The sequence below is a fragment of the Zingiber officinale genome, chromosome 8B, assembly GCF_018446385.1.
Source record: "Zingiber officinale cultivar Zhangliang chromosome 8B, Zo_v1.1, whole genome shotgun sequence".
In the NCBI taxonomy this organism is placed as follows: Eukaryota; Viridiplantae; Streptophyta; class Magnoliopsida; order Zingiberales; family Zingiberaceae; genus Zingiber; species Zingiber officinale.
The window spans coordinates 38775698-38794348 of NC_056001.1; the positions used below are offsets into that span (position 1 = coordinate 38775698).

Consider the following 18651-nt stretch of genomic DNA (forward strand, 5'->3'; position numbering starts at 1 on the left):
TTGACACCCCTAATATCAATCTTGATTTTTTTTATTTTCTATTTTTATTGCATTGATGTTTTAGTTGTTGGTCGGGACTAGGGATGATAATGAGACAAGGCAGGAACGAGTTTGTCATCTCATCCCTAAAGTAAATCACTATCTTCATCCTCGTCCCATTCCTATCTCTAACCTAATCAAAAAATCTTCATCTCCTAATCCATGGGAATTAAATTCTCATCCCCACCACAGAGATGACAATGGGCGAGGATAGGAGCAGACAGAAATTTTAAAAAATTCCTAAATCTAAATTTGAACCTGATAATACCTCCGTCCTGTTTTAAATTTTTCCTAGAGATATCAAAATCAGTGGGAAAAAATATTATCCCTAGTGAAGGCGGAGCCAAGGAGGGTCGATGGAGACAGACATCACCTTAATATTTTTTAGTAGATGTAAGAGATGTAAGAGAATAAAAAATGTGATTTGATGACGCAATCCCCTCTCTTAGGATCATCTCCAACCCACATCATCAAATTTGATATAATTTTCACACTACAATGGTACAATTTAAGCACCAAATACTATTTTAACTCCAACTCATCCACATCATATCACACCAAAAAAGAATATTCTTTAGAATATTCTATTATTTTTATTAATTGTTTATATGACAATTAATTATAATTAAAATATATTAAATAAAATTAAAATAATAATTTTAATAAATTAAATATATACAAATATATATAATAAAATTTAAATATGCTATTAAATACATTTATTTTAAATTTATAAGAAATAATAATTATATTTAATTATACTATAAATAAAGATAAAAAAATAATAATTATTAATTAATTACATTTGATTTTATAATAATATAATAAAAATTTTTAAAAAAATTCTCTCCATCACCAAATATGGTGATGTGAAATTTGGTGTATGGATTAGAGTAATTTATTGTTAAATTTATACTAAATTTGATGTTTTAATGATGGATTGGAGAGGCACTAAGTACATCTTTCGTCTTGTTCAATATGAAATTTTTGTTTTCGTCCCATCCGTGTATTGTATCTTAATCAAAATAAATTTACAAATGACAAGAATTTTTTTATTTTAAATTTTTTTTGCCTAAGACATAAAAATAACAAAATAATAAAATAAAATCATAACTATAGCCAACACAAAGTATAATTAAAATAGTTTATAGGGTTCAGAATTTCATAAGTCATAACAATCCAAATAATGAGGTAGACAAAGCAAAGAAGAGGTTTAGACTAATAATTAACAAAATTAAGATCAAATTTCATATTAAGTTAATCAAAAGATTTTTTTAAAAAATATTTTTTAACCTCCCCACTATACAAAGGATTTGTAGGATTATAAATGAACTAACTATTTACGAGTAAATTAGAATTCATTTATATTCATTAAGTGAATAAATTTGAGTAATTTATTAAAATAATAATTTTTTAAATATTTATAAAAAAAGGTTATCAATTGTTTTAATGTTTATAATAACAATATGAATTATTCATGAATAAGCAAAGAATATATTAAAACGTACAAACAATCTTATAAAATCATAATCAAATAAGATTAAAAATATAATAACATCCTACAATCAAACATGATCTAATTTAAAACTCACAAACTAATTTTTTTAATTGTTTTAATTAACACCCAGTATTCAACTTACCCAACTAATTAAGAGGTTATCGATCAGCCATTAGATTATGTCAATCATCATTTGCACTGGGACTTAAACAAACTAAATTCAAACTAATAAAACAAAAATCAAAATCAAGTTTGAAACTTTATTTTAGGACAGACTTAGTTCCTGAATAGTACAAAGTCTATAAATGACGGAAAGGCAATTTCCATGAAATCCCATAAATAAAAGTTTAGGGCGTCTAGCAAGATCCATGGAAATTTAGTTCTACTGGTACAAATTTGTTCTTGGATATCTATGTTTTAACATATCGACATTACTCAATATAGATAATAATGATACACTTACTACACTGCCTGCATCTGCCGGTCTTTCTCCGCCACCGACTTCATCGGAAGAGACAGCGTTTCCTCGTCGGTAGGAATGTCGTCGGGGTCCATCTCCGGCAGCGACATGCTCAAGATGAACTGCGTAAACAGGGGCCAATGCTCCGGCGAGAAGAACTCAGCACCCATCCTGTTATATGTGAATGAATCCAACCCTGAGATCTCGCCCATAATCTTCTCCTTAATCTTACTGAAGCCGACGGAGCCGACACCGACGATGGAAGAGTTCTCGCTGGAGATTCGCACCCCTTGCTTCTTGCATGCTCGGATGATCTGAGTTAGAAGTGACTCGGGGCTCGACCGCGCACCCTGCGGTTGCTCTGCGTCTGAGAGGTCGATGCCGGGGACGATCATGGCGCAGGAATGCTTCGCGAAGATCTCCGCCACCGCCTCGTACCCGTCTCTGCCTTCGGCGTTGTAGTATCCGGTCGTCAGCTGCGACGGCCGCGACCGGGTGTTGTGCCACCAGTGCACGAGCGGCACCTTGGCCGAGAGCGGAAAATCGCCGAACACCTTGGATGCGACGGAGAGAACGCGATCAGCGTGAGAGAGGAGCTTGCCGGAGTACCAAGAGAGGAAGAATTGGCCGTAAGGGGTTTCCCACGAACCGCCGTGATCCTTGAAGAAGGTGCCGGAGTCCGGTGAGCGGTCGTAGGCAGGGGCGTCGTGGGGTCCGGAGAGGCCCCATAAGGGGTTGCCGGCTTCCTCGGCGCACCTTTTGAGATCAGCCATCATGTATTTATCGTAGCATTGGAATTCGCCCACACCGGTGGAAGACTTGCCGCCGGAAGACGGGAAGGAAGGGTAGCGGAGCTCGCCGTTGGGCCCGAGACCGACGGTGATGTCCTGAGGACAAAGATTCGACTTTTATGGGTGTTCTTAATTAGATGAAAAAGGAAGAAAAGAGGAAGCTTTTTTGTTACAGTAATAGCGGAGCTCATTAAGTCGGTGAAGGCGACGCGGAAGCTCTGGAAGAATTCCTCGAAGGCTTCTAAAGGGGTCTTCCCGTCGAGGACGGGAAGCTCGTCGACGGCGAAGGAGAGACACTCGCGGTGGCGGCCTCCCGAGCGGTCAGTGAAGAGGATGTCGGGGTCGGCAGCGACGGCGCGCTCGACCAACTGGGGGAGTGGGAATTGAGGACGGCCGTGGGCGTGAAGGTGGAGGGATACGCGGAGGCGGAGGCCGGCATCGCGTGCCATGGCGGCAACTGCGAGGTAGGATGACCAGTCGCCGCCGGAGTTTGAGAAGACGCCCCATGAGATGGGTAGGTCGACGCCGTCGACGCCGAGGAGAGCGAGGGCGCGCATGCCGGCGGCGATGGCCTTCCCGTGGGTCACGACGTTGCCGGCGGAGACGGCGTCCAACGGCAGCCCGACGTAGAGCCGAGCCGGTTTCGCCTAAATCAAAAATTAAGAAAACCTTTTATCAGATTGTAAAACTATAAGAATCTTGCTTTTCTTTGCTTCAAAAATCTGACTTAGATCCGAATCACCGAAAGAAATCCCTAATTTTCATAAAAGATGCAACTTTGAACTTGGAAGAAGAAGAAGTAAAAGAACTGAAGAAGAAATGAAAATTACCTCGTTTTTAGCCGTCGCCTTCGCAATTTCATGCACCACCGCCTCAGGCCGGCTAGATCCGTCGCAGGCCGCCCGCACGGCCCGGTTCCTCCACGCGCCACTTGCCGGGGGCTGAAACCGGACCCTCCTCGGTCCAATCCGCGGCGAATCCCGGAACCCCAGGGTTCGTGCCGGGATCGCGTCCGCCTTCGCCGCTGCCGTTGCCGTTGCCGTCGCCGTCGCCGTCGCCGCCACCGCTTGCTTCACCACCAAACCCAGCTCCATCTTCTCCGACGAACTTCCAACTGCGCTCGACGAAATCGGGAAGAAATCGCAAAGGGGATCGAGAAGGAGGAGAAGAGAATTGCGTTTTGAGTTCCAATGCTTCGGTCAGTTTTGGGGATTGTCCGAAGAGGAGGACGAGGTAATAAAATGAAGAGCCAACTTCGCTTTGCCCCCACTGAGTTTACAAATATCACTTTAATAGCACTCAACAGCATAAAATTTTCAAGGGCAAAAATAAAAAAAGATGCTACTTTTTTCATTATTATTGTCAAAAATAAAAAAGTGCATCGGGTGCATATCTGTAAATCATTCTAGATTTAGAAAAAATATTTAATTCTATTTAAAATTATCAAATTTATAATATTTTATTTGATCAGTGATGAGTCACCCATGAATCAAATTCAAATTGAATTTAAATCCAATCTGAATTATTTTTACAGAATTTTAATTTAATACGTTCAAATTAAAATCTAATAGCTCGAACATTGAATTTAAATTTAAATCACTATGATGAACAATTCGAATCGAATAATTTTATTTTGAATTGAATCAAAATTATTTATATTTTTAAACTTATAATTAAATTTTAATATTATATATATTTTTCGAACTCAAACTCAAATTAGATTAATCTGCGCCCGTATTATTCTACCCTACCAATTTATATTAAAATTAAATTAAATCATTACTCCATGGCGTAAACTGTCATATTCAAAATTATAGGAATTCAAGTGCAAAAAAAAACGAAGGAAATTTTAGTTTAAAATTTTGTCTGTCAAAAAGACATGGTGCAAAAAGTGGAAACGGTACTTATTTAGGTCCTGCCACGTGTCCAAGCTCATCCACAGAGCTCAAAGCTCATCCACAAATACACGCTTTGCTCGTTACCGATTTCCATGGGGCAACAACTCATTGTCTTCGATCCACTAGATCACGAAAAGTCCCTTTTGCCCTTGGGTTCCTTGTCTTAACATAAACTATAACGGCTATTTATGGAATTTCACTCTTTTCGGATAAATCATGGGAGGTGGACGATACTGAAACCGCGGGCGGTTGGGGGGATACAGGATAAGACATGGGCCACCGACCACGAAGGGCAGCCAACGGAAGTCAGAATCAGTACAGAATCTTACACGTGGAAGTATAAGATTGGAAAATAAAAAAATAAAGAATTTAATCGGAGGAGGGAATCTGGTGGGGAAAGAATGGGGGGATGCGTACACGAGAGCACGCCGTGCCTGCCTGATTGGACACGTCAGCCACGTACGCCATGACAAACGGCGGCTTGTGGCTGCTTGCGGATTTATTTTATTTTTAAAAATTTATTTGGATAAAAATCGTAAGGCCGCCCTTAATTATGTAAATCATCAAAAACGCTCTTTTTGTTTTTTTTAATATATATATATATATATAAACCTAAGATATCCTACCAGATATTTTATTTTAAAAATATCTATAACCAGTGCTATTATAACTACTATAATTATATAAATTACTCAATAACTGATATATATCTAATATTATTATAGTATTATAATAATTATCCGATGACTGCTACAGTATTTTTAAATAATTTTAACTCATTTAAAATAATTTTAATAAAATTTAAATAATCTCAATTACGTAGTTAAAGAGTATTTGATATAATAGTATTTAAAGTTTATAGTTTATCATTTATAATTTATAATTTAGTTATAATGATTTTAAAATAATTTTAATTAATTTAGAGAAGTATTTTAATATAATAATAATTTATGTATAGTAATTTTGATTAAAGTGAACTAATTCTACTTATTATATTAAATAGCTACGGGTAATTGCTATATAATTGTACTTAAACTTTAAATCTTAAAGTCACTTTATTATCATAAATCCTAAACTTTAAAAATATTATTATATCAAAATAATTTTTTACCATCAAAATTATTTAAATTTTATTAAAATTACTTTAAAATAATTATTCCTTTACCTTCAAAATTATTTAAAATTAATTAAAATCATTTTAAAATAATTATAATAGTTACTTAGTAACTTTATATTTTTACCTTATTTAATTTAATATGATTCTTTTTTAATAGAAAAATAAACATCAATAATTAGATAGTTTATCAAGTCACACATAATTTTAACTTTTAGTTTCTTAGATTTATTAAATTATTCCAGCGAGTCATAGGATTGCGAATCTAGGGGCGTAAATTATACTAATATATAACACGCAAGGAGTGATTGATTTTGAATTTTACCATTTAAATAAACCAAATATAATAATTTGTAAATTTTTATAATTTTTTTAAAATAAAAATAATATAAATTACATGCATTTGATAAGCCTATGCTATTAGTTGAGCTCCATAAACTACTCAAAGTCAATTTAAATCGATAAGATTTTTAATAAATAAAATTGAATAAACTTCATGAATAAATAACTTTAAACATTGACTCCACTAGGTTCGTTTACTAGAAGAAAAAAGAAAAGAAAATATCTATAGAATTTCTAGGAGAAGAAAAAAAAATAATTACTTCACATGATTAAGAACCATAATGTCATTTACCTTCTGGAGTCATGCGACTTGGTCTTCTGGATCAACATGATTCTCCTAAGTGTTCCTTTTATAATTCTACACATAAAGGGTCATACCCTATTAAATATAATAAATAACAAATATCCAAAATATTAATTGAGTTTAACTGAATATGACAACCCGTAATACATAATTATTTCAGGATGTAAGTCCAGCGTTGGATGAATGATCCAACATGATTTGGCGATGATGAAGAAAATATGCAAATATAAGGGTGATAAATTCCCCAATATCCATGGTTCCTACAAAATTCTCTATATTTAATCATCTACAACAGTAAACAACAACAACAACAACAAATCAATTGGGTCAATATATGGATGAAAAAAAGCATCTATAATGAGTCTACATCATAACTACAAGAGGTAGAGTTTAACTTGCAAAGCGATTAATGTGTTGCTAGCTGATAAAAACCCTTCAGCCCCTATCAGACTTAGTAAAAGCTTCTTATTTTTAGCACAAGAAATACATTATAGAACTGCTTGACATGAAAAAAATTCAAAGTTCTAAGTGAAACAGTCATATCACATTCAGGTTCATACCTTGGCATTGTCGGTAATAAGAACTGATTACACATAATAGATCATGCCCACTTCTATAAGGCTGATATGTGGTATGCTTAAAGCCACTGAAGGGCCCCTGCAGTTCTTTCGGAGAAATGAGTAGGCAACGTCGATGAAAAACTTCTTCGTGAAGGATGATGTCCTACGGGCTTTTATGTATGAGTGTCCCAGTATGTAGGCAACTCCTGCTTGCTTCGCCTCCACCAATGCCTGTAGCTCTTCCCTCAACTGAGGGTCTATGTGCTCAGCGTCTGGCAGATCAAAATGGACTCGACGACGGCGGGTCACGCTTGGGGATTCTTGCTCGTACAGCGACTGCAAGCTTTGTAATGTTTCTGATTTGCTGCTCCTAGTCGGATTAGGGTCACCTGCAAGCTGATCAGCATCTCTCATCACCAACGTTGTGCCAGACAAGTCAGAAGTTTGAATAACGGCCATTCTTCCTTCAGGTGAGCAATCATAACTACCGGAAGATGTTTCTTCAGCTTCCATCTGAATGAATTTGGCAATGCTCAAAACCAAAAGGTTTTCAAAGTTCTCTTCGTCTTTCTGTACGTCTTTGTAGCCATGCCTAACTATGCACCTGTACATTCTGTAGGATCTAGGACCAATCCGGCCAATGAGATATCGTTCATCGGGAGGAACAAATGGTACTGGGACTGACTTCACACAAACAAACACAAGAACTTGATGAAAAGCAGGGAGGTTGGTGATAAAATGGGAGAATATAGCTGGCACGCCAGTAACCAACTCTGTGTAGATGAGTCCAATTCCGGGGACACGAACAATTCCGAGACTGGGTCCTAGTGTGAGGATCCATTTCATTGAGACCTTGTTTTGCAAGTCAAAGAGATATTTCCTCCGGGTGCCATAGTGCCACACATACATTACAACCATAAAGACAAAGGAGAGCGCCAGAGGTACCCATCCTCCCTGGGGAACTTTGATAAGTGAAGAGGACAGATAGACACCTTCGATGCTCCCAAAAAGGAGAAGAAACATCAGTGCAAACAAGTTGTTCTTTTGCCATACAAATATGATAACAAGGGCCATCAACCATGTTGTCACAAACATGACGGTCATGCATGCTATACCTGCAATCACAAAAAAGGTTTACCGTGATAAACAAATCAATGACAAATTTAGTTGCATCTACAAGAAACAATAAATAAACTCAAGGACATAACACTCAAATGATATGATTAATTCTTAGAACTATGAAGTAGGCCCTATGGAGGAAAAGCAATTGCACTTGACAATGCAGGTTCTAGATTCTTAGAGGCAGAAAATGCAACAAAAGCACCCATTCATTTCAACGAGAAATGAAATAAGACATGAATGTAAACTCTTTATATGGAAAACAAAAATATCCAAGCATTGAAAGAAGTGAGTGGTCCTTTAAGTCGAACAGACAGTATATAGTAAATAAAAGAGTAATCTCATTGTAGCATCTAAACTGGCCCTTAGTAACATGAAAGTGCATGTTAATGATGTCATATTTACACGCAATGTGAGATAATGGTAAACAAAAAGTAAATGAATCGTGACATACAAATGATAATATAGAAACTCTTTTGTTTACAACTCTTTGCTGTAGTAGAGGTTCACTTACCATATGCATTTCCAATGACGGTTGTGTCACGAAAACCAATAGTCACAGCAAGACAAAGCACCATCAGGATCCAATTGATTTCAGGTATGTATACCTGGCCATAGATCCATCTTGATGTATGGACAATCTTGACCCGGGGGAAACAACCCAAAGCATGGCATTGTTTGATGATTGAGAATGTTGCTGAGATAACAGCTTGACTGGCAACTATAGCAGCAAGTGTGGCAACCACGAAAACAGGCCAAAAAACAGGTTCTATAACACAAAGAAAATGGAAAATAAAAACTGTTAAATATGCATCTTATCTTGGTTTAGTAGCATTTCAGCTATGTAAAGACATACGCGGTATTGATTCGTAGAAGCTGGTAGTTATTTCAGAGAAATTTCGGGAGATAAATGCTGCCTGCCCCATGTATTGAAGGACTAGACATGGGTATATGACACTAATGAATGCCACCTGGGACAAAAGTTTGTCAAAAGATCCAATATATGGAATTGTTGAAGCAGCTTAAAAATTGTTGGACATGTGCAAGTAAAAAATTTGCAAAGTGTCTGCTCATTGCAAATTATGAGAGGAAATATAAAGAGAAATCAATGTTGTAAAATGGGAAAGAAGAAAAGAAAGAAAGACAGATATATCCATTTTTTTTCAACATGAACAGTTTTTGTTCAATCAACAAGGATTGCATATATAAATTACCTTAAAATTAATTCAATGAGCAAAAACACTGAAAAGAGAGCTTCAAGAAGAGCAGTAAGCAAGCACATCAAAATCTGTGTTAATTAATTGTCTGCCACATTGTATCCTATTTTGATTATGATAAAATAATGTTGAATCAACCTTGTGAGATTCCTTAGCTATATAAAAGCAAGAAATTTTCGTACCAGTGATGTTGGACATGCATTAAAGACAAGATTCGTGACAACATTTCAATTTTTCCCATCAATGTTCACTCTGCTCAGTTTGACCAGCAAACTATATATATAGGCTCCAGATTATAAACTCCAGATTCCATTTGCACTTTTCTCCTCCAAACCATCTGTAAGTATTTTTAATATGAAATTTCACCAGTGAACTGGTGGAAGTCTAAGCCAAAAATAAGTCCTTTTCTAGTTCCCTCTTTCTTTGCTTCCTCCTCATCTTCCTAAGTCTACATCGGCCTCTTCTTCTTCCTCTTTGTTCATTCTGACGGGTGTACACCAATACTATCTCGTACTGACATATAGTACGCTAATTGTCATCAGAACTCCATCATTCTACCATGTACTGATACCAACACTGGTATTTTAAAATTGAGTAAATCTACCAAAAGGTGGAAACTTCAGGAGTTGCAAGAAATTTTCCAGATTAAGTTTTTGGTGAGATAATAAATCAAATGGCTACACCTAATGCTTACAAAGTGCAGATTGACCAATCAGCTTCCTACTTGATTGATCCAATCTAACCAATTTCTAGGCTCGATGCTAATGTGATGCAATGATCTTCTTTCACCAAAAGATTGATTTATTTCTCCAAGCAATTGCTTAGCCACCTTCTGCATGTAAAGGGACTAGGGTGGTGAAAGTATCTTGTGCTAGGTCTCCATCCTTTTTTATCCACCAAATACAACATCTTCTTCAACATGTAGCAATTCACAACTATTTATAGTCAGCTAAGTGAATCATTTACCACGATTAGCAACATCATCTACAATTTAGAGTTTACTCATTAGTGGTAATTTTGTTATTTATAATTTATTAATGCTGTTAGATTCTCTAGCCTCCCACTATACTCCTTACCTTATTAATCTTACTAATTCAGTATATCAAACTATAGAGTCCACTGATCATCCTTTTACACCTTAGAGAATCACAAAGGTTACAAAAAAATGACATAGAAAATGACAGTAATTAGCTGTTATCCGTACCACAAGTGATAGTTGTATGTTGGCCATTGTATCAATTTACTAAAGAATTATGGAAAGTAAACAACTTGTTATTTGAGGAGCAAACCAATGGACAATAATAATAATGTGGAAGGAAGACTTGGGCATGTTTACTTTGAAAGAAAGCAAGGATGAAAGAAAGTTGATTTTCATCCTTATTTATTTGGTGAAATGGAGGGATAACCTGATCAGACTTCATCTTCGGCTTGAATATGGCAGGCAATCTATCACTTCAATGGTCGGCATTTGTCAATCAATCAAGTTTTCAATTTATTTATTTTTTACTTTTTTGTCTAGCTTTTTGTTCACCCAAGTATCATTCGAAGAAGAGAATCTTTTTTTTTTCCCTTTTTTCCCCTCATATCTCTAACTCTCTCAATCTCAGTTGTTTCTCCCTATTTCCTATCCTCCCAAGTAAACAAGGCTTAACTTAAGCTCATGATCGCCAACTACACAAACTTAGTCAAAACTGGACTTTGTTTCAATTAGTCTTTGCTAGCTAGTGTAACCATATATCCATACTTCACTAGTACCTACTACATGATATTATGCTGAGATATCTATACATCACACCTTTTTTTATCTGCTAAGATGGCGGACATTTGGTTAGTGCTTGTTAATTTATCACTAGAGATAGTCATGTCTAATCGTCTACTCTGGATTCTGTCAAATAAATTCTAACTATTCATCAAAATCTGAAATATGAGTCAAAGTGTATTGTTACCCTAATGGATGCTGAAGTGAAATGGCCAAGATCTGCAAACATAGCTTCTGTACCTGCAAATGCAATGAAACTATGAGCATTAGGTCAGTATGATGAAAAAAAGGTAGCTTGAAGCCTTTAAGAATAAGAATGTTGAAATACCACCGTAATTTACCTGTGATTGAAAGAAGTATACCGCCTAGAGATATCCAACCATCTTTCCCTGTCTTCTTGAAAAACTTAACCACATAGAGTGGAGAAAGGGCCAGATATATCCTATGGTTCCAGTGAATGACATTGTACAGTCCAATAATACCAATGCACAACAGCCAAATAATAACGATGGGTGCAAACATGAAGGCCACCCTTTGAGTACCCCTACGTTGCAATGCAAAAAGGCCAACTAGCACAAAGCAAGAAACAATTGCCACCTCGCCTGTACAACATGTGATGCAAACAAAAGAAAAAAATAGATGAATGAAATTTGTACAGAATCCAAAACTGGGAGGTAAAATAAGAAAATGAATACACACACAATTGTGTTATGCTGCAGGCCGTTCGCTACGGAACTTTCCTCGACTCCTTGATCGAGGCTCCTCGAATTCTTGATTCTTTTTCTTTTTTTTTTCAACAACAACAACACAACAATCAAGCCTTATCCCACTAGGTGGGGTCGGCTATATGAATCTTTTTACATCATTGAGCTCTACTATTATATCATCATCTATACTTAAATAAATTTTACCTTGTTTTATTGTTGCTAACCAAATCTTTTTTGGTCCTCCTCTTCCTCGTTTGATATGCGTGTTTGTCATAATTTCACATCGCCTAACTGGAGCATTTATTGGTCGTACATGTTCATACCATCTTAAATGTGTCTCTCGAAGTTTTTCCTCAATAGATACTTTCTCTCTAATGCTCTCATTTCTTATTTTGTCCATCCTCATATGTCCACACATCCACCTTAACATCCTCATCTCTACAACTTTCATATTCTGCTCATGTGCTCGAACCATAGTCCAACATTCAGCTCCATATAACATAATAGGTCTAACTGTGGTTTTATAAAACTTACCTTTAAGTTTTAAAGATACTTTATAGTCACAAAACACTTGACACTCCCCTCCATTTCAACCATCCTGCTTGTATTCTACGTAAGACATCTCTCTTAATTCCTCCATCGTTTTGCAAAAATGATTCTAAATATTTACATCTCTCGGTTTCGGACAACTCATCCTCTCCTATCTTAACAATTGTCTCATTACTTCTAATATTGCTAAACTTAAATTCCATATATTCTGTCTAATCTACTAAGCTTAAAATCTTTCTCTTCTAGTGTTTACTGCCAAGATTCTAATTTAGCATTTACTCTTTCACGTGTTTCATCTACCAAAATAATATCATCTGTAAACAACAAGCACCATCGTACTGTATATTGAATGTGCACAGTGAGTTCGTCCATAATTAGTGTAAAAAGATAGAGACTTAGAGTTGATCATGAAATCCTATCTTTATTGGAAATGTTTCAGTTACTCCGCCTGAAGTCTTTACTCTGGTTGTTACATCCTCGTGCATATCCTTAATTAGTTCAATATATGTTACACTAACATCTCTCTTTTCTAAAATTCTCCATATAATTTCTCTTGGAATTTTATCATAAGTTTTTTCTAAGTCAATGAATACCGTGTGTATATCTTGTTTTTACTCCCGATATTTTTCAATTAATTGTCTAAGAAGATATATAACTTCTATAGTCAACCTTCCAAGCATAAACCCAAATTGATTTTCGGTCACTGTGGTCTCCTTCCTTAATCTTTTTCTATTACTTTTTCCCAAATTTTCATGGTATGACTCATTAGTTTAATACCCCTATAGTTTGCACAATTTTGTACGTCTCCCTTGTTCTTATATAAGGGAACTAGAGTACTTATCCTCCATTGATCGGACATTTTTTTCGTTTTCAATATCATATTAAATAATTTTCTAAGTCATTCAATACCTTGTTTCCCTAGGCACTTCCATACCTCTATCGGAATATCATCTGGTCCACTTTTCCATTGTGCATTCCATTTAAAGTTTGTTCTACTTTCGAAGTTTGAATTCTATGATAAAAATTAAAATTTCTATGTTCATTTGACTTACTTAAATTACCTAAGTTAAATTGGTCACTTAAACCTTCATTAAAAAGTCGATAAAAATACCTCTTCCACCGCTCTTTTATTTCTCCATCGTTTATTAATATCCTATTACATTCATCTTCAATACATTTTATTTGGATAAGATCTCTTATTTTCTTTTCTCTCACTTTAGCTATTCTATAAATGTCTCTTTCCCCTTCTTTTGTATCCAATTTGTGATATAATCGTTCAAAAGTTTCATTATTTGCTTCACTCATTACTTTCTTAGCTTCTTTCTTGGCTATTGTACTTTTTTTTTTTAAAGTTTTCCTCGTTCTTACAAATATATAATTCCTTATAGGCTATTCGTTTTTCCTTCACTTTTTCTTGTATTTTCTCATTCCACCACCAAGGTGGAAAAAGACGAATACACTCGCTCCCAGCGCCCCTGCCAACCCGTCCCAGGGCCAACACGGAGGAGGTAAATCATGGACGGCTACTAGCCTTTGGAATAGTGACTAGCACATAAGGGAGGTATTTACCTCGGCTTTGTCGAGATTCAAAACTCAAATCTCATGGTGGCAACACCTCATGCGCTAGTCACTAGACCCATCCGAAGGGACTTCTCATTCTACCACCAAGATTGCATACTTAGTGGTGCATGTCCCTTTGACTCACCGAGTACACTCTTAGCTACTATTTTCAACTTTGATATCATCTTATCTCATGTTGTATTAAAGTCATCGTATATTTCACATAATGCTTATACTTCTACCTTCTCCTTAAATACATTTTGTTTCTCATCCTTTAACTTCCACCACTTAATTCTGAGAGGAGTATATATTTTCTTTCTATTGATACTATGTTTGAGACGTATATCCAACACCACCAATCTATGTTGGGTAGTAAGCTTTCTCTAGGGATGACTTTACAATCTTTACAAATCTTTCTATCATTCTTCCTAACCATAAGAAAGTCAATTTGCAATTTATTATTCCTACTTTTGAATGTGACTAAGTGTTCTTCTCTTTTCTTAAAAAACGTATTAACTAATATAAGGTTATATGCTATCGCAAAATCTTTTTTTATTTCTAAAAAATAAAAAATCCTTTAAATATTAAATCATAAACCCCCAAAATACATAAATTATACCCCATGAGCACCTAAAATTTTTTTTAGTTTTAAATTTTTTTTATCTTGAACACTATAACCCAACTTCTAAACCCTAAAGGTAAAATCTAATTGACTTAACCCGGAGCTAAAAAAAATAAACAAAAAAAAAATCATATTAGGCACCCTAAATATATACCTCTTGAGCACCTAAATTAAAAAAAAAAAAGGTACTGTATGAATTGAGGAGACTGGATTCAATCCAGGTGCCTCAACCATTGTCACGAACGAAGTCCATAGCACTTCGTCCGCGGCATATCAAATTTATATATATATATATATATATAGAAACCTTTTTTTTGTGCTCGTGCGATGAAGATGAATTCAAAAGCATGACAATAGCTCAGACTAAAATGCAGAAAAGTGATAAGTGAGATATTTATTGTAAAATTCAATCATAATATCCCAATCCAAAATCAATCAACACATTATTATTACCAAATATGGATCCTTCCTTAAACTTCTTTATGATTCTAATCCTCCATAAACTTATTGATCATAAGAGTAGGAGTATTTATATGTTAAAAAAATTATACTTCTTCCAAATGTTGTACTCTGGCAGGAAGTTAAACATGAGATTGCATCTGAGTGGGCATTGATTGACAAATGTTTGCAGAAACATGATTCATTATTGCAACCTACACTGAACCACGCTGTTTACCTTTCTCAAACCATATTCCACTGGTTGCCGACTATGCAGAAAGAACAATGAGAATTACAAACTAAGAAACATTACCCAGAAGCTCACTTGTATGAATTGCTCTGCTACAATCTGACAATCTAAAACCACTGACCTTGTTGAATGCTCAACCATGCACCCTAATCACCTCAATTTAAAACAGTGGAAAGTCCTTAAAAATTAATATACAACCAATCATTTCAATTTACCTTCATTTGATGAGATGCGTTTCAATTTTACAAAATTTAGAAAACCACAATTTTGATAAGATAATTCTAAAATCTTCTGGATATGAGCAGCTGATTATGCATCATTTTTATCTAATGCGATCTTAATTTTCCCTTTTTTGGTGGCACATGTAACCAAATAGAGGCCATGAGCAATTAGTGCTTGGACATTATGAGAAATTTTCAAGAACCATAAATCATATATTTTAACAACCAATAACCAATGTATAGCAACATCTCTAAAAATTTATGAGCCCTGCACATGATCATTTTGAACTACTTGTACTAAACAAACTGTTTACATATTAATTTTCCAGAAGCATTTATTATATATAAAGATACTTACATGGACTTAATTCACTAAAACTAAGGGCGTATATTACTTGTTTAAAGAAACAGATTTCTTCTTTATTCATAACCAATGGCTTAATCAGTTCTACCCTACTTCCAGGAATCAAGACAAAATCCATACTACTGGGCAAATGATTAAGTGGATATATGAATCAGATATCTAAAAGAGTCACTCAAGTCTCCATATAAAAACAAATTAGAATGAAAATTAGTAAGTTAACCTGTAAAGCTAGAGGTATTAAAATGATGAGATAGGAAGCAAGAAACAATCAATTAAAAGATATTGCAAATTATGCAATGCAGAACTTCACAATACGTACCATCATGAAAGTTTTTGGTGCGAACTTGTACCCCAGAAATAGATGATAAAACTGCAAAAACATTACAACGAGGCATGTCCAAGCTCACATTCAAGATAAAATAGAAGAAAATTTGACAACGTATAAATAAATCAGAAAGGCATTCCAAGAAATGTACCAGAAATAGCAGGTGTAAGAACACCATCACCAATCACCATGCAAGCACCGAACAACACTATGAGAAGTAAACAAGTCCTCAGTCTTTTGTGCTTCTCAAGAAACCTTTTCAATGGTGAATGGATCACACTTCGAGTTCCATTACGATAATACGTGGACAGCTCCTCATCAGCTGCTTGCTGATTAGGGAGTAAACTGAATTTGGCATGTCTACAAAGTAGAGAGTATAAAGCAAATGTTCCACCTGAGGACAGTTTTAATTTAGTTTAGTAAAATCTAATAAATCAACTGAAGTAATAGAATTAGTTAGTCATACCTTCACCATTATCATCAGCACTCAGGACAATGAATACATACTTTAGCAGAGGGATTATAGTTAATGTCCAGAATATCAAAGAAAACATGCCAAACACAGTCTCCTCATCTTGATATTGGTTCAACCTTCCACTGTATGCACTCTTGTACACATAAAGAGGAGATGTACTCAAGTCACCATAAACTACACCAAAACTTTGATATGACAAAAGAAGCAAATTTTTGTAGTAGCTCCTCCAATTCACCTGCAGGACAAGGAGAAAGAATCAATCATGTAAGAGCAGACAAGTAACAGGCCCTAAAATAACTCAATTACTAAGCAAGTAATTTTCATTTATTGCTATAATGGCCAAATTTATTTGAGGCGATATACTGTTCTAGGCGCCAAACGTCCATATAGCATGAAATTAAATTGTTAATTAGCAAGTGAAAATTCCTGGAATAGATGCATTTTATGAAGTTAATGCCAACAAGACCAGTCATCTGTTATTGGAATTGTGGATGTTTGGGCAACCACATGTTCACAAGTGGTCATCTTTCTATCAACTATATCTAACCGACAAATGGTTCTTTAATGCTCATCCAATCAAAATATTTTGTGAAGAATTTTGGAAGAAAAAAAATCATATGTACGATGACTATTGGTTATTTTTTTATTATCCAACAAAGCGATCTAACAGTTGAACATTTTTGCCTTTTTTCCAAAGAAAATGTTGAAGAATTCAAATGTTTCAATGCATAGCAACTGAAACATTCCATCAACTTTCCTATAATTCTAAGTTAGTATCTCGCTGGAACTAGATGCAGACAAAATTCATCCTGATATACTATTTACATCTCAGCAAACCCCGTAAATTCACATATTCCAGACCTTCTCTATCAACCATCAGACACCAGCAGGAGAAGGTATTAAAAAAACACTGCTTTCCTAAAAACTTCTATTTTTCATTTTCTTTCCTCAGAAAATAGAATTAAAAATAAATAAATAAATATGTCTCATTCACTTTATTTTTAATTCTTGAATTTATCAGAGTTGAATGGTGTTAAAAAAGGTTAACTGGAAATAACCTTTTTTCCTTAATAATTTTCAAGTTCTAATTTTAAAATTGAAAACCAAACTTATTCACAGACGACAGACCTAAGTTTCCGAATCACAAGCACCCGACTGTCTATCCCACCCCTCAACACTTCATTACTGGATGGAAGTATCTGGCATCGAAAGGAAATCGATCGCCTTCCCATTTGCTCGCACATGAAAAGGTTCCAATTCCAAACCCCTAGAAGAAGTAAATTTCCAGCACAAACATCAAAAGCCACAAGCATCGAGCCAAAACAAAGGATACGCCAAATCAAAAACCAAGAGGACAGCCAAAAGAAAACGATCTCGATCCGGCGGCTACTCACCCGCTGATCGTAGGAAGTTGACCCTCCCTCTTGATCCATCGCATCCGATGACCTCCGCCGCAGTTGCTGCCCTCCTAATTCGGAGATCGAATCGCAGGCAGGGAAGCCTCCATTCCCAATCCGCCGATTCTCGCAGCAGAGTAGAGAAAAGAGAGACCGAATCCCTCGCGAAGAGTTCGTTGCCGATCTTACGCTGTAAAATTTCAGTGGAGAGGCGAATTCGGTAACCTTAATGGAAGTAAGCGTTGCGTCACCGCTCTCATCGATTCTATTTTTTTATATAATAAAATTAATAGTTAACGATTACTTCCCAAAAATTAAATCAACAGTGGTCATATTTTTTAATATTTTTTTTTTCGGTGGACAGTAAGGGACGAGTTTGGATCTTGTGTCTCCAAATTTTTCTGTCCCCGTATCTCTTTACCAATTGGACAGATCAAATTATATCTTAAAGATGTCTTACACATCACGAGGATACTGCACACATCTTAAAGATATCATGATGCCTTGAGATGTAATCTGGTCCGTTCGATCGGCAGGGGACACGGGGACAGAAAAATTTGAAGACAGAGGACCTGAACTAGTAAGGGACCTATAGAGTAATTATAAGTCTCCTCTCATAGCAAGTCCTAATTAGAGAGTGAC

General features: G+C 35.6%; 2 protein-coding genes across 3 annotated transcripts; both read right to left on the minus strand.

The window, feature by feature from the left end:
* Positions 1–1766: 1766 nt before the first annotated feature.
* On the minus strand, positions 1767–4013 carry LOC122015318 (inactive beta-amylase 9-like). The gene is made up of 3 exons (XM_042572143.1): positions 3619–4013; positions 2962–3435; positions 1767–2884 (listed from the first exon to the last, which is right to left on the minus strand). Exons 1-3 carry the CDS (start codon positions 3880–3882, stop codon positions 2000–2002), a joined length of 1623 nt encoding a protein of 540 aa, XP_042428077.1. The 5' UTR covers positions 3883–4013; the 3' UTR covers positions 1767–1999.
* A 2884-nt stretch (positions 4014–6897) lies between these two features.
* Positions 6898–18272, minus strand: LOC122016775 (potassium transporter 7-like). 2 transcript variants are annotated; one of them, XM_042574172.1, is made up of 10 exons: positions 18007–18271; positions 17741–17879; positions 16604–16847; positions 16289–16531; positions 16132–16182; positions 11443–11703; positions 11289–11341; positions 8982–9096; positions 8640–8894; positions 6898–8121 (listed from the first exon to the last, which is right to left on the minus strand). In XM_042574172.1, the coding sequence occupies exons 3-10, from the start codon at positions 16689–16691 to the stop codon at positions 7034–7036; spliced, it is 2154 nt and encodes a 717-aa protein (XP_042430106.1). In that variant the 5' UTR covers positions 16692–16847; positions 17741–17879; positions 18007–18271; the 3' UTR covers positions 6898–7033. The 2 variants fall into 2 exon arrangements, with proteins under 2 accessions (XP_042430106.1, XP_042430105.1); XM_042574171.1 differs by lacking the exon at positions 17741–17879 and having other exon boundaries at positions 18007–18272.
* Positions 18273–18651: the final 379 nt, after the last annotated feature.

Coding starts and splice junctions, on each gene's coding strand:
- LOC122015318 (XM_042572143.1), bottom strand. CDS start 3,882: ATGGAGCTGGGTTTGGTGGTGAAGCAAGCGGTGGCGGCGACGGCGACG. Junction 3,436..3,618: donor AGGCGACGGCTAAAAACGAG/GTAATTTTCATT, acceptor TTTTTGATTTAG/GCGAAACCGGCTCGGCTCTA. Junction 2,885..2,961: donor TAATGAGCTCCGCTATTACT/GTAACAAAAAAG, acceptor CTTTGTCCTCAG/GACATCACCGTCGGTCTCGG.
- LOC122016775 (XM_042574171.1), bottom strand. CDS start 18,045: ATGGATCAAGAGGGAGGGTCAACTTCCTACGATCAGCGG. Junction 16,532..16,603: donor TGCTGATGATAATGGTGAAG/GTATGACTAACT, acceptor AACTGTCCTCAG/GTGGAACATTTGCTTTATAC. Junction 11,342..11,442: donor TATACTTCTTTCAATCACAG/GTAAATTACGGT, acceptor TTGCATTTGCAG/GTACAGAAGCTATGTTTGCA.